This window comes from Ascidia mentula, chromosome 7 (genome assembly GCF_947561715.1).
Source record: "Ascidia mentula chromosome 7, kaAscMent1.1, whole genome shotgun sequence".
NCBI lineage: Eukaryota > Metazoa > Chordata > Ascidiacea > Phlebobranchia > Ascidiidae > Ascidia > Ascidia mentula.
The window spans coordinates 6,658,510-6,675,128 of record NC_138572.1 but is presented as its reverse complement, the minus strand read 5'-3'; the positions used below and the strand labels follow the sequence as shown (position 1 = coordinate 6,675,128).

Here is a 16,619-nt window from a genome sequence, read left to right as displayed (position 1 = left end):
TTTACAACTTGTTGTTGTGGAAGTTGTGTTTTTGTATCTGTTTTTTGGTGTATTTTAGGTATATGACATTGATTCAGGAAGTCGCGAAATTGGAACTTTTGACCATGAAAACAGTTATATGGTTGTTAGTTCTTCTAACACTGTCTATGTTGTCTGCACAGTTCTCCACGATACTCCAGTTGGAGAGTTTACAATTCATGCTCTACCATGTAAGTATCTTTGTAATATCACAATATCATAATATCACATTTTTTACAATAAAATTTAAACCAGTTATCTAATTTAATATTTTTGACTTTATCAGCAATATAGTTACATACATAAATATTTTGATTAATCCCTTATAGTTATGAGTGCCTCTTGTGGTGGATTTGTGAGTTTCGGAATCTCTGAACATCACAAAAGATTAACAGGCCCTGACATGCCTGATGACCAGCCTCAGTATTGTGAATGGCAAATTAATGTCCCACCATTTGCCCAACAGAGCATCCATTCCTATATCTCATCCCTCACTTTGGGTTATGGGGAGGCACTCCTTGTAAGTTGTAGTTTAGAAAATATGTTGGTGAAACAAAAGTGTCAGAAAATCATATATTGTAACATATTTATATTGTTTTGTTCAGATTAATGGATATGATGAGAGCATTTATGTGAGCGATGTAACAGACTTGGACTTTGAGGCAGAGAGTTTGCAATATATGAAACCAGTTATCATTCAATATGTTGCAAATTCTCCAATCACTATTGATCTTGAAGGTAAGTTTGCTTTCACTTAAATTAAAGATGACGTTCATTTCAAACAATTTATAATTGTAAGGTGAAAACAGATTCGTTTAAATATAATTTTTTTAGTCATTTATTCAATGGTTTTGTATATCAAAAGTTCTTGTGAAAAAAGGGGATATTTCTGTTATATTTATGTCTACACTTGTAGTGATTTTAGATTTTCCTGCTGCAACATGAAATACTCCTGTACATAGAAACAAAGTTTTAAATTATAAAACTAATTTGAACCATTTATAAATGGGTCACATAACTTTTGCATAACTTTATGTGCTATTTGTTAGGATGATCTTTGCCCTTAAAAATGCTGCTTTTGTTTTTCGATTTTAGTAAGCTGTTCCAAATTCTGTCCATCAGTCCATGCAAGTCAGTCTGTGATTAAAATAGACTGGGAAGAACCCGTTGGGGATGTCAGTGTCAATTGGGGCTTTCACACACTTAAATACATATGGAACCCAACAGAGATATGTTTCTCTAATCTGTCTCCAAATACTCTATACCATTATTTGCTAAAGCCCAAGGATGGTGAGGAGCTTAAAGTAAATGATGTCCCCGGTGCTGCTGCAACTGGTAAGATTTTATTGTGTATTTTATACATATCTTTTTTCGTCCTGCCACAATCAGCTGTCAATGTACAAATTGCATCCAACATTAAAACAAAAACTTATAGCTTGTTTTGTAACAGTCTAAATTTATCTTACACACAATATTTTTCTATGTGCATATAAAAAGAATGCTATGTACGACACCAAAATGAACTTTTTTCTATACATATGTATCTGAATTTTTAGTGTTAATCTTTTTAAATTAAAATATAAACGTTTCTAAACAATGAAAAATATACCCTTTTTCAACAAATCAATCATTATATTTTTAGTCCCTGGAAAGACTGAGCCTCCCAGAGTGGTTTCTGTGTCGGGAGATTCTGTTAAACTGGATTGGCCACTATATGTGGATGGAAACCTTCCTCTTGGTCTATATGAAGTCAGGGTGTTCAATGAGTTTGACGAGAAAAAAAGGTTATTCCATGGCTTAACAGGGGAGATGGAATACTTGGAACCTGGTACACAATACATGGCCACTGTTGCTGCAGTTAATCACGTTAAATCTGGAATTGGAATTCCATCAGACCCAATAGAGTTTGAAAGTAAGTCGAATCAAAAACATTATGTTACAAATATGCCATTTTACACAACTTCTTTAACACAATGGATGGCATTTTTGTATGGGTTTAAAAACATTTATCTAACATTTTAAAAGTGGTGCCTCGTAGGCTTTATGAAACTCTATATAAAAAAGCTTCTTTTTTATGTTTTTTCCCAAGTTATATATTTTGCAATAATAGTTATGATGATGTTTGCAGGACAATAAGCACAACATTTTTTTTCTATTAATACATTAGCTGACATCTTCAAACCACAGCATGCTGCTTCTTTGATATACAGTAAATACGAAGCTCAAAATCCCAACTTTTTAGGTTACTGCTAAATTTAAAACTATTCTTGTGCTTATTATCAAACCCCTGCATATTTTTGTGAAGTTTTGTAATATCGATAACATAGAGATGAACTTGCTCTTTAATAGCAAACCTCTTGTCTCCTTAGCACTTGCAATTCCAAAGCTCCATTTGGAAAGTTGTCCAACTCCCTACTCCCTGTTGTTTGAAATTGGAGAGCTCCACAATGAAGATGAAGATCCTAATATTGAAATATGCTGGTGTCTGACTCTGTCTGGTGTCCAGTGTGACTTCGTATCCACAGGAAGAAGTCACACTATTGATAACCTTCTACCGAACACAAGATATTTTGTTTATCTGAAACGTCTCTGTGACGATGGATCTGTTAAAGAAACTCCAAGAAGAATATATGCCACTGGTAGGATGTTGTATTTTTATTTACTTTCATTGCATTTTGCATAAACCAAAGCAGTTTTTCTATTTTTTCATTAACATTAATTATAATTTATTTTTATTTTTTAATGAAAAATTTTAAAACGTTTGGCATTAAAACTACAGACAATTGTGATTAATTTTGATTTTTTATTAATTTCTAGATGTTCTTGTTCAAAATTTTATGGTATGATTTTACGGTAGAACTACGAAATAGCTGATATATTATTAACTAGAACAAGATTTGCTCGTAACACTGACATTTTTTACATCTAGGACCACAGCCGCTGTCCACTCCTAATATTGATTCAAAGACGCCAAGTTCCATAACATTGACATGGCCAACGTATAGAGAAGGTGATGCAGAGATCATAGGTTACCATGTGGAGGTTTTGAACACAAACATTTCAAAGTTTGTACATTACACATCGGCTACCATTGGTGGATTGGATGGCTATACTGAATATAGCATCACAGTTGCTGCAAAGAATTATGATTGCCTTGGTGTGCCGTCATCTGCTGCCATGGCAACCACAGGTAATAAATTTTATTGTCCTATAGATGTTGATTTGGGAATCAAAAATTGTTTTAAATCTGCTTGATTAGAAGGTTCTGTATTAGGTTTGTATAAAATTGGTAACTGCGTATGACGTACATTTATTAACACTAATGCAAGTTGACAAGTTTTTGCTTCATTTTGACTGTAGAATGTATTTATTCAAAGAAAGGATATATTTTATTACAATTTAAACTGGTTTCAAATTTGCAGACCTTGGACCTGCCAGAAACCTCAGGACGATTGATTGCCAAGCAACCAACATCACCTTTGACTGGGATCCACCGACTGGAAATCATGGGGCACAACTGATTCTAAGTCTATGCTTAACAGAACATGGAGCTTGTTTTCCTGTTGGGGAACCCCCTTACACTATAACTACACTTGATTCTGGCTCAAAATATGTTGTGCACATGGAAGCTGGTATTGATCGTAACAGTGATGGTGTTCGGGATGGTGATGTGACAACCACACCCAGTATTGTTGTCTACACAGGTATGCAATGTTCCTTGTGCAATTGCCATCACTGCAGTACAACATCATTTAACTTTAGTATATTGCTAATTTGAAAAAGTAATCTTTGTAAAATGTCATTCACATGTTGGTTCACCTTTTTTCCTTTACATGATGGTCTCAAATGAAATGTACCAATGTTTTGTTTGGCCAAGGATTTTAGGCATAATTTTACCTGTTCTATCCACAGCTTTCTGAAATAGATTTCAGCATAATATCATTTTACTTTTAGTATATTACTGGAAAATAATGTCAAGTTTCAAAACGCCCAGTTGTATTTTCACTTTTATACTTTTCCCAGTATGGTTTCAGAAAAAAAATTTAAATGAAACGCATCCATGTTTTTTTTGCAAGGTTTTGAGGCATATTTTAAACTCTTGTAATCCACAGCTTTCCAAACTAAACTTGTTAGTGAAGCATTAATAACCCATTGGGAAATTCATGCAATTTTGTAAGCCATGTAACTTATATTTGGATTTTAATTTAGTTCCAGAAGCACCTACCAACCTTACAGCCATTGAAATTGGAACAAACTCTGCCTTACTGACCTGGTCAGCTTCACTCACCCCATATATTACTGGTTACATTATAACTGTTGGGAAAAATGAAGAAATACACCATTCTGTTGACACAAGTTATTACCTGACAAACCTCATGGCAAACAATGATACCATAGTAAAAATTGCTGCTTATATTCTTGGTGATATTTCAAAGGTTGGAGAGGAATCTAAAGAGATAACTGTGTGCACTGGTAAGTTTTTCAGGATTTTTGAATTGTTAGTTGTGCTTAAAACAAAAATTTTGCGGTTAAAATCATGATTTTAACATGATGTCCATGCCGTTGCCCCTTTGTTAAATTCTAAATAGATAAACAAATAGGTTTTTGTACTTTAGGCAGTATATTTTTGTTGGTGTTATGCTATTTTTATTGACATAATTTTGCATGACTTTGTCCATCATTATTATATTGCAGTTTTACTTGTGTTCTTGTTTTGTAAAATTTACACATTCATTAAACTTTGAATGCAACATGTTGTTTAGAACCAGCCCCATTCCAGATCCATCAAATAGAACAAAATTCCACCACCAACAGCATCTCTATTGAGTTACTTCCGCAAGACTCTGGATACAAGCGATCTGTGTTATACCACACAGTTTGTGTGGATTACGTTGAAACTTTTAACACAACTTCCCTTGTATTTGACATTGATGGTCTGGAACCATCCGCAAATTATGATGTTTATGTAAAAACGACATACGATGATGGCACTGTGGTGGAATCAGAAGACACGGATGCTGCAACTGGTATGTTATCATTACTGTGGGAATGATGTTTGTGTTTAGACTTGTGGATTTACCATATGGTAATAAAATGTAAAAGAATAGTTTAGAAGTTATGAATATTTAAAACCCGTGAACTCACAACGCTACTCAGCCAGTAGAGCAGTGGTCCGTTCGGCTCAAGGTCATAAGTTCAACCCGCTCTGGAAACGTGTTTTTTTATCTCGCCCCGACATATCAGATCAACAGGCAGCTGGGCTACAATGGCTTTACACCTTCTGACCGTTTTCCATTTTGTCATGCGAGCCAACACCCTTAAGCACAAGCGTTTTGCTTATAGCTTAACAACAGGAAATAACACCCAATAAAAGCCGTCTTGGAAATCCTTACTGTATTTGGCTCTGACCATCATATAAGCATGCGTATGATGCAATCAATAATGTTACCTTTCTATCGTCTCACAGTTCCAGCCAACGCCTCAACCCCTGTCATAGTGTGGAGACGGCCACGGTTCGTAGTACTGGAGGTCGCAAATGAGCACGGGGGTTCTGCGATAGACAGGATTTTGTTCAAGATCAACGGGTCTTTCTTTAGCTACTCCAACTACGGCGAATTCGAGCCGTACAACAAGTTAAAGGACTTGGTTGGGAATACGGAATACACACTCACTGCCACATTTTGTAATTACAAATGCGGAGTAGAGTCAATGCCCGTCAATTTTACCACTTGTAAGTTTTGGTTTCTAGTTTTAAGCAACTTAAGTTTGGTCTTTTTTTGTGGACATTGCCTTGGTTGTTTTCACATGAAAAGGAAACCCGGCTAGTTATAGGGTATAGAAACGCTCTAATGGAAGTAAACAAGGTGTTCATGGAGAAAAGACTGTTCGAAATGTCCTGCAACCATAAAATGTTTAAACCGCCAGAAAAAACAGTACTGTGTGTTAATTCGATGCAACACCAAAGTTGATCCTACAATGCTTCACACTTATTTCGAATGAACATTAACAAACTTTACAGCAAATCCCACATTGTTATTCTTACGTGTGTTTAGTTATTTCGAACCAACTCACAGATTCTATTTGTTGTTCAGTGCCTTATGGAGTCAGGCGCCCGGAAATGCAGAACGCCACAACAAGTTCAGTAACAGTCACGTGGTCCGAGCCACCGCTAGGGGGCGGTGTGCAGGCTCTTCGCGGGTATAGGTTGGTTGCCGATGGTGTGACCCGCCCAATACAACTGAACCGGAGTGTTACATTTTATATGCCCCCAAACTCGAAAAAGCTCTTCAAAATAGAAACTGTATACGATATGGATGTTGTGGAGTCGAGGCCTTTCTTCGCCCTAACAGGTTAGTATTTGAGTTAAATAGGTTTGTGTAATTCACTTGTGAGGGTTTATTACTTGTCACGGCGAGGCTACAAAAGACTTTCAAAATAGAACAATTGTTTTCAGTAAATTTCGACTAGATGGTTTGGAAAAACAGTATGTGTCCCGTGTTCTGCTCTGAAGCCTTGTAACAACATACGGACAGAAATGTATATTGGGCCTGTAGTTTATCAATGTAGTAATTCCGAGTCTATAAGTTCCCAAAATTATGGTTAAAACTTTATAACTTATAAAATTTCACTGCGTAAACATGATATTTTAAACACTGTTCCCTAATATTTTGCTATTGTTGTTTCAATTAAAAAACGCAAGGAAAACGTCTGCAACTCAAAATGGTTTAAAACAGTTTTAGCTCAAATGCATTTTTACAGCTCCACTCGCTGGGCCGAGCAACTTCACTGTGTGGAAAGAACGTCAGACTTCCATCGGAGTCTCGTTCACAGCGCCACCTGGCGGAAGTGCAATCGCCGGTTACATCTTCTCTTACACTTACGACGGTGGCGAAGGCATGTTCTACCACACGTCAGACAGTACCTGGACTTATATCCAGGATCTCCTGCCCAACACCCACTACTGGTTTGTTGCCCGTGCCTACAACCGTGCTGGCGAAGGAGCAGATTCTCACCCGTTTCCTGCTGTGACTGGTAACTAAAAGGATTTTTCTAGAAAACTTTCTCGAAAGGGTGGTGTAATGAACTTAATTTCATCGATGAATGATTTTTACCGAAATGTGTTTCAATATAGGTGGAACGTAAATTAATATCAACGAAATGCAATATTGATAGTGACTTGTGTTTGTTGCCATACATTGGATTTAAAGCAATTTTCGTGCAATTGAAAATACGTCAAAGTTTCAATTGAAGTTTGTTATCCTTCTTTTTTCGAAGCAACAACCGGTAATTCTGTGCAAAAAATAGTTTACACAGCAGTACAAAGTGCTTTTTCTATCATCAAATTAACTACATATAAATTCCAGTCTACACCATTATGCATATTTAGTGATCACAACTTCATTTTACAGCACCTGGTCCACCAAGAGACCTTCACTTCGAGATTAAGCACCCACACTTTGTGATAGTCCACTGGGCGGAACCATACGGCGACTTTGAAAGGTTGATCTGTTACTCTGTTGTACTGCTCACACAGTTTGGAGCCGAGCTACAGAGAATCGAAACCATGGAAACACATGCTGACCTCTTCGGACTTGATCCAAGAGACCTATATGTTGTATTGGTGTCAGCCGTGTACGACCAGAGTGAAGTTCATGCCGAGCCTTTGTATATTGTATCAGGTAAAATTGTGACCAAGATTATTCATATAAAGTAGTTTCTATATACAAGTTAATGTCTGTGGTGCATTTGTTGTATTTCACCTTTGGGGATGCACAAATCTCTCTACTGAAATAACCCCCAGTGTGAAATCTTTCAACATATTTTTTTTTAAATTGGCTGATCAAGCTAGGCTGCAATGACTGGGCTACGAAACCTGTAAAACCTAATGATCTCGATACGATAGCTGTGATCGCCAAGTAAGGACCTGCGCAGGGGGCGATCCGGTCAGTCATGCCGTTGCATGGAATATTACTGCGTTATTTCTTTTAAACTTCGAAGCGCATTTCTCAAATATCGGTTAAATATTGACGTATAATATTCCTGAAAGAGTCGGTTTCGTTTTGTATATATCCTTGCAATATGCACACTCACAAAAAAATTAACATACGTCGTACCTTTATTACGTCATAATGTTCCTCAGCCCCGCCGCCTCGGCTGTCTTACGAGATAGAAGACTTAGCTGAATTGAAGATCGGCGTCCACCGCGTTCCAGTCGAGTATCAGGGCCTGTATCTCGAAATCTTAACTCACAACGAAAGTTTGGTGGATGTGGTTTATATACGAGTCCGACATCAGAAAATCCGACACGTGTTTGACCTTGAACCGAACACGTTATACATTGTTAGAGGTCGATGGTTAGTAGAGGAAAACGGCTTTGCGAAGGTCCGCCCAGATTACATTGTGACATGTAAGTACAAAGCAAGCATTTTTATCAATAAATGTTTTCAGATTTAACAGTAAAACATAACGGTTTATTATTTTGAGGGTTTGACCGGTAATTCATCTCAATTTCTGTCTTCTTTGAATTGTATACCCCTAACATGCTCTACAGGAAGCTATAGTTTGTTAACCTATGTCTAAATAGAAATGAGTATCATGGAAATTAAACAATGAAAACGATTTCTTTCTGGAAATTTGCCCTATTGTATTATGGTTACCTACTCCAGGCAATGAAACACGGTTTGATGAACAAAATCCCCGTTCTTTCAGATGCTCCAGCCATTGAACCCGAAAACATAAGGCTCGTATCACAGACGAACACAACCATAGAAATAGAATGGGATCCGTACGATGGCCCTGGCGATCAGGAAATCATTTCCTACAACGTTATTTGGTCTCCATATACTTATTACAGCGAGCATATTGAAACCAGCAATACTACAGCCACCGTTACAGGATTGCAGCCGGAACATAAATACAGTTTCGGGGTTCTTGTTAAGAACGCTGGGGGTTACTCTCCACATGCTTATCCGGTTATATTTGAGACAGGTACGTTTGCCTGTTTTCTTAATGCCTTTAAGCTTGCAGAAATGAGGTTTAGTAAATATTGCCATATGGCAAGCTATTATATAGGGATTAATGATATTCAATGATTGAACTTGAATTTAATTTTTTAGCAAATATTACTTTAAATTGCATTGAAAATGTTTTAAATTCACGAAATCCACCTAACCAGCAACACTTCTTTCGCATAACACAAGTGAAACTTTAATTTCAAATATTACTATGACAACTTTGTGTCAACGCTTCTATGTTTAGAAAACATGTTTCGGTTTTTATTAGAATAAGAATTCATTTCTATTTGAATAAGAACTGATGATGCTTAAATTGCAACTGCAATAAGTTGTTATTTATCAATGATTTCGATGGTTAAGTTTATTTGCTGGCTGTTTATATTGATTTTAAACCGCTCTACCCGTATGTTATATCACCTGTTCAATTGCATTTGTGCCTGCCATGGGGCTTTTAAATTTAATACGTAGCTGAATTTCAAATGTGTATACTTTGCAGAATCTTCATTCGTCCCGTATCCGCGCATTTCCATAAAGCATCCACCCACACTACACAGCATAACCATAGAATGGCGACACCCCCTATCCTGCGCACCACCGTCCATGTACAAAGTGAATTACCAGCAGACAAGCGGTAACCAGTCCCACAATGGAATGGTTAACGTGACCGAGATCCGTAAACGCATGAGACTGACGGTGGAGGATTTGCTTCCCAATACTGTATATGAGTTTACGGTTGCGGCTGTCAGAGGATCTCGTATTGGAGAAGAGTCCGAACCTGTGTCTGCATGTACACGTAAGAGTGATACTTTATCCGTAGCTTCATTGCAGCATTTTCAATTTGTTTAAGCAACATAAAAGTTATAACCAATCTACGACTAAAGTTAATTTCAAACAACCGTCAAAATATCATTTGCAACTTTTTTGACTAAAAATATTTCCCTAATTTCTCGTTAATGATAATTCGTAACTCTACTAGTAGGAACAACAACATCATATCGCTGTTAAGTGCTCAAAATCCTCTCGCTTTTTCAGTGCCAAACCCAGTCCGCAACACAGAATTAAACGTTTACGCAAATGGAAGCACAATAGTCGTGAGTTGGGATCAGTCAAACCCGGGTGGAGATGCCAATATCACTAAATACAAAGTATCGTGGATGTCTGCTGAAGACCGAGGCCACACAATAGTACCTGTTACTAATGGGGATAGACTTTCTGTCACCATCACCGACTTGCAGTTTGCGACGTTTTATCGTGTATCCGTACAAGCAATGAACGCTCATGGGTTTGGCCAGAGCCCGGAGAGTGTAAGAGTCTCTACTGGCTCAGGAATCGTCTGCGGTAATATTATCACCATTAAGTAAGTTTGTCTTTGCATTTGTGTTGTTGACACGAGCTACCCACTTTTGTCCCAAAATCGACCATTCAGTTGCTTTCCAATTTTCAGCCCTTATAACAAACTCAATTTTGTTTTAGTTTACCTTGGATAATGATATTTATAAACATTCTAATGTATTTTGCACAGAAACGCAACGTACCTATAATGACACAATAATATGGTGTGGTTTATCAGCTTTAGGTTCCTAAAACCATAACAGTAAATCCATGCTCAGGTTGTCAGCAGAAGATATTGCTGAGAAGTTGGTGCCTGAGGCTGGTGACCAGGTTGTAATATCGCGTTCTGCTCGAACTACTGTAGATGCCGGCGCGTTGGCCTCTCACTGCAAAGCTCTTCCTATGCCCGGAAATCCATTGGCTTTTACCTTTGACCTTACTGAATGTGAACCACAACAGGGTCATCCTGTTGACGAAGGCACTGGTGTAAGTAACTTTATGGTGTTGTGCTTTGTCACGTTTTGTGAGACTGTAATGATTGTTTGGTTTCAAATTTTCTCCTTCTGGGTAGAAATTAATAATGCGATCACATGTATATTTGGATATCAAAATTAAGTTCCACGTTTGTACAGCAAATATAAGCTAAGTGTGTTCGAACCACGATGTGCTCCCCGAGTATACACATTCCTGGGTTGTCTAAACTTTTCACTTTTGCGTAAACATTTCCTGTGCGCTGTTACAAACGACAAACTTCTATTTTTATCTGCGTAAAATGTCAAGGACCTTACTTTAAACCTTCTACGTCCTATAGTGTGGTCGAAAAAACGTTATTTTTCTCATTTAGCTCGAGGATCGGAGTGTTACAACTTTCTCTTACACTGTGCAAGCCGCACGCGAGATAGATGTCTCACAGATTATTCAAAGAATAGCCAGTTCCTACGTTTTCGTCTACACCTGCTCGTTTAACAATACTCGGACGGTTTCATCAGACAAGATACGGCCACGTTCTATGTAAGCGACTTGAAAGCTGGTTATCTGATTTGTATTAGGATAAAAACAGACAAATAAATTGTGATTAAGTTCATCGCCCTTTCAGTGAGATATTTTCGTGAATAAATAACAGAATATTCCCATTTAAAACAAGTGCAAAAACCCATCTAAGTTACGTTTGAGAATGAAGAGACCGGTCCGCACTGCAAAAAAACATTGACAAGTTATATTTATTTTAAATACGTTTCGTCAAAAACTTGTCATGTTATCAGTTTAAAAATAATTGGTCTATAGCTCCTTCTAGGTTATGTTTCAAAATTAACGTTTTACGTTGGAAAGTTTTTGTTGTGCTCACGTTAGGTAGTTCAGAAACCTGAAATTGGTTTAATTGTCACCGTATCAAACTTAAAATTTTCAGCACAAAATCACTTTTGTTTGCAGGAAATCTGTGCAAGTTATGGCAACGGAGTCCGGTCATTTCGAGGTCGAATTTGATCTCTATGTTTCCAACGATTTTGATACACCGTTACCGGGGAATCCCCCGTCCATTGCAGCCTTCTCCCCCATTTACGGACAGCTGAAGATTCTCGCAAACTCCAGCGACCTTTATTTGCAGGTGAACCTAAACTTGCTCTACAATGTCAGAACAAGTGCAAAATATAACAACTTTTGCAAGCACGTTTTCCTGTAATTTTGATAACCTGTTGCTATTAGTTGGGTGCAAAATACTTGGAGTTGATTACTTTTAATAGGAAGGCCCAAGCTAATATGCTATTAATCATCTTAAGTTCAGTTGCATGTCTACCTAGGTACTCTGCTGCATATGTAGCTCATTCAATTATAGAACTGATGATGAACGCAGATAGTGTTCGAAACGTCTACTCTACTTAAGATGATTAATAGCATATTAGCTTTGGCATTCCTATTCAAACTACTACTATAACTTTCAAAGTTTTTTGTTTTCAGACGAAAAGATGTTGGGGTACTCCAACTGAATCTGATGGTGACGCAATTTTCTATCCAATTATTCAACATGGGTGAATGAAAGTTTCGGTCATTGCAATAATTTTAGCCACATAAAGTCTCTGTTTGATTCGGCAAAGTTTTTACAACAAAATAAGCAAAATAACATTATTTACTTGTCCATAATGAATTTAAATTTTTTTTTTATCATATTATTTTTTTTTAATAATATTGACTGGATATTGTAGTAATCTCCTAATGCGTTGAAAGGTTCATTTTAAAACATTTAACTACACTGGAAATGCTAAACGTTCATTGAAATTATTTTTGCAGTGTGGCTGTACACCTTCCTTCAGAGTCCAACGCGTACACGGAAGTGATTCAGAACTATCAGTTACTCATCACCCAGTTTAAGTTTACAGCCTTTGTGTGGTCGCACCTCGGTGATCATGACCAGTCAATGTACGTTCACTGCAATTTGCAAATATGCGACACCGAAAGTGGTTTGGATTGTCAGGTCCTGGTGAGTCAACTATTTATGTGACCTTTTAGTGAAAACTGTCATTACATTTTGAGTGAAAAATTCCTGCAAAAAACAAATGACTTGGGATTACTGGCATAAATTGTTATAAAATCTGTTACTGAGTCTTCGTTGGCCATAAGACAACAAGGGATTTAAAGCAAACAAACTTTCATTTGTACATGTTGATTGAAACGAAAATATGAAAACTTTAAATCAATGTATGTTTTAGCTACAGATAGTAGTGTTTCGACCTGTAAGGTCTTGTCAGTGCAGCTGGTGACACTGTACTCAACGGTTTGTACCACCACAAAGTGGAAGACTGTTCCACGCTGTTTAGCTGCTGGTTTAGTGCGCACTACTGTCTGCAGCTTTATGATCATTATTATGGTCCCTTTGCTTCTGAATGTTTTTTTACGGTTTTGTTCTAAACGTAAATAATTTATTACTGGTGGTTTTGAATGACATTACATTTATAGGCTACACTGTTATTTTAAATCGACCTTCTATTATTAACTGATGTACAATCTTCGTTCAAAAATCGCTTGAAGTTACAAACAGTTTTCACGCCTGAATGTTTTATAAACGCGAAAGAAAATTACGGCCACTGATTTAGAGGCTGGAACACTATGTTTTTCAGCCAAGAGGCAGAAGATCCATCACAAGCACGAAGAGTCACGTGATCACATATGGCCCCATTGAACTTGTGAAACAGAAAGCACCAGAAGATCTTTGCCAGGAGGTGAGTGAATAATACCTTTAATATGAAGCCCTTCTGTCACGAAATAAAGCGTTATGCATATTGGTTGTTACAGAACAATGGTGGATGTGAGGACCATTGTTTGATTGTGGAACAATCCATTGTTTGTGCGTGTAGGTCTGGTAGGGTTCTCAACGAGGATGGAAGAACATGTATAGGTAAAAAAAAAACAGCGAATAACTCTCACAAAAATATGCATTTTATAACGCGATCAAAACACAATGCAGCAAAACATTCTTACAAAAAAAATACTGCTGTGACTTTTTTAAAGTAACTAGTTTTTTGTTGACTTCTGCAGATGATATTATAGAAGAGACAGAAATGGTGTTGACCGCTGAGAACAAATTGTTGTTCTGCATTTTGATGGTTATGCTTGCTTTACTCATCTGGAAGAAATTTTTGTAGAAGACTCACTCGATGGATTTTATGCACTTTTACAAAATATCATAACTTTGAAAAAGTGTTTGCGAGTGGTCGCCGTTTGTTGACTATGAAAAATGTATCACAGAATAAAAAGTAACGCAGAAGTAATGTCATGGTTACGCATAGCAAGGCAGGATCGCCCCACTGCGCAGGTCCTTTATATTTGGCGGTCACAGCTCTAACAACCTCACCGGGAGCTTGATTTTTCAGATCTCGCTCCGACTTGTCGGGAAAAGTGGCTGATCCAGCTTGGAATCAAAAGCAGTGATGTAATTATAACGCCCGGTTAATCTTTATTTATTTTCATCATCAGTTTGTCAAAGGGTTAAGCTACGAAATATTTACACCAGCAGACAGGATAACTTTCTTGCGACAAACAGAATTTACTGTCCTTTATAACAACCATTCCATACTTACGGTCATTTCTCACCGTTGGATTTATCGTTTTGTTGCGACCTATATGCCATAAAAATGATCAATGGGAAATCCTATTTGATTAACACATTTAACATAAGAACGCACGTGAGTTCTAATTGTTGTGTTTCCTAACCTGACTTTAATGGAAGACCTGATGGAAATACTATACCAACATTTACTGTATCAAGATCAGTTTTGAATACTTTTTTAACACACGCAGGAATACCAAGGCGAAACTTAGTGAATTGAAGACGCCCAATCGCTTAAACAGAACCGAATCACAAAACCAAAGAACTGAGGTCAGCACAGCACAGCACAGCACCGAGCTGAGCTGCCCAAACCTCGCCTTCGATTAACCGCACACGGAAAGTTCAATTATTGAAACTGAAAAAAAACAAAGCGTTCGAAGCGCTGTAAAAAGAAGGACTCCCGGTCAGCGAACTGTTAGCAAAAGACCGACACTTAAACAAAACAATGAAGAACTTTTCAAACAAGAAACCGAACGTCTCTAATAAGCGACACTTTTGAGTTGGCCAATAAAATCACATGAAAACACAGATGTTGTGTAGTAGAAACTGTTGTGTTTCCTCGTATTCGTTCGAACCATTGCAAAACCATAGAATGAAAAACAAGGCGAGAACACACGCATTCATAGGGAAGTAAATTGCATTTAAAATACCACGCACACGAACAAGAATCATGCAGAATGGACTGCGGCACATTCCACGAATCACGCGGCTGTGGCATGCAAGCGCACTGTTGCTGCCGTGTATATGCAATCAGGCGTGACCACAACAGACACTGTTAACATTGCTAAATTAATATCACACTACTAACGAGGTCAAATCACGTAAGAAAGCAACCGTTGCTATACATTTTGAAATGAGATGCTGCGGATAAAACGATACCTAAACAATGCCTTAACCCAATGGAAAGATATTCCGGGTGTTAGTGAAGAAACTGGCTGTTGTGTGACCGTTGCTCTGTAACGTTTCTGTACATCAATTTGGCGTTGGTGTGAATCGGTGACAATTCCAAATCCGGTTTTTTACCAGTCAATGGATCAACATACTCAGAGTACTTGATCTCTCTTAGTGTGGAAAATCCAGCACCCTGCAGGACACTTTGGGAGTATAACGAGACGGCGGTAGCTACAATATAATCACATCCTCGTTGCAGGGCACACGATTCGAGTCGTTCAAAGATGTTAAAATGTTTCCAAAGTTTTTTCCCGTGGAAATCGGGGTGGCCAGTCATCATGACTATCTTTAAAACAGTGTCTGTGTTTAAGCTAGAACACATATCGCCATGCATACACTTTAAAAATCGAAACAAGGCCTGGCTTCTGGGATGTTCGTCTCCATGCACTGTCGGGTATTTGTACAGCCAGTCTTTCTTGTACAATATGGCCATATCTAGTCGCACCATATTGCCATCTTCATCAAATATTCCATACGAAGATTGGTGATGAATGGCCTCCTTTGCTCTTGCAACACAGAAGTCTTCCCTCCATTTGCAATTTGTTTGAAACGTTTGAAAAATTGATACGCGAGGGGAATAATATCTCTTGACGAATTCTGTCACTTGTGGGATATCTTTTACATCAAGAATTCGGCATATCATCTGGTTTGCTTTAGTTTCACCAGGAGACATGTTTGGCTGTTTCATTAACAAGTCAAGCGAAATTTAATACAACAATTTTGTCCTTACACTGCCTCTAATACAACTTGTATTCGAATAGATCTTTACTTGATTGAAAAATTGCCCTTCTCGGCGTTTAACGTCATGAGCATTTCTTGTTATCGCTCTACTTCTCATGCAAATCACAGTTCAAGATTCGCTTGAATCCACAGCTAAGCATCAGCTGCGGAAGAAGCCAGGCATGACAGATATCTAAAAATACAAATCCTATTTTTCGTTATAACCTGCCTACGCTATTAGAAAGCACATGATAAATATTTGCAAAGTTAATATCTTGAAGTGTGAAAATCACTTATGAATCGGTTTCAAATTCACCAGTCAATGGATCAACAGACCCGAAATATTCTCTCATCGTAAGAAATCCAGGACTTTGCTGATCATTTTGGGAAGTTAACGATACGACCTAGAAGTCGGTATAGCGTAATCACATCCACCTCACAAGGCACAAGTCGATACTGCGACGTGACATCTAAGCTCTTAG

The 16,619-nt window shown here is 37.7% G+C and overlaps 1 protein-coding gene across 1 annotated transcript; it reads left to right on the top strand.

Annotated features, from left to right (window-relative positions):
- Positions 1 to 349: 349 nt before the first annotated feature.
- LOC145909413 (fibronectin-like) lies at positions 350 to 14,018 on the top strand. The gene is made up of 25 exons (XM_082996804.1): positions 350 to 538; positions 624 to 756; positions 1,114 to 1,353; positions 1,661 to 1,930; positions 2,388 to 2,657; positions 2,948 to 3,208; positions 3,441 to 3,722; positions 4,228 to 4,491; positions 4,782 to 5,045; positions 5,486 to 5,749; positions 6,111 to 6,368; positions 6,778 to 7,050; positions 7,428 to 7,697; positions 8,159 to 8,425; positions 8,728 to 9,006; positions 9,529 to 9,825; positions 10,065 to 10,389; positions 10,643 to 10,850; positions 11,209 to 11,375; positions 11,796 to 11,970; positions 12,321 to 12,391; positions 12,651 to 12,840; positions 13,478 to 13,579; positions 13,653 to 13,755; positions 13,896 to 14,018. The coding sequence occupies exons 1-25, from the start codon at positions 350 to 352 to the stop codon at positions 14,000 to 14,002; spliced, it is 5,529 nt and encodes a 1,842-aa protein (XP_082852930.1). The 3' UTR covers positions 14,003 to 14,018.
- The last annotated feature ends 2,601 nt before the right edge of the window (positions 14,019 to 16,619 follow it).

Excerpts from the sequence above, each read along its gene's own strand:
- LOC145909413 (XM_082996804.1), top strand. The coding sequence starts at position 350 with ATGAGTGCCTCTTGTGGTGGATTTGTGAGTTTCGGAATCTCTGAACAT. Across the intron at positions 3,209-3,440 it reads TGCTGCCATGGCAACCACAG|ACCTTGGACCTGCCAGAAAC; the intron begins GTAATAAATTTT and ends TCAAATTTGCAG. Across the intron at positions 10,851-11,208 it reads CTGTTGACGAAGGCACTGGT|CTCGAGGATCGGAGTGTTAC; the intron begins GTAAGTAACTTT and ends TTTCTCATTTAG.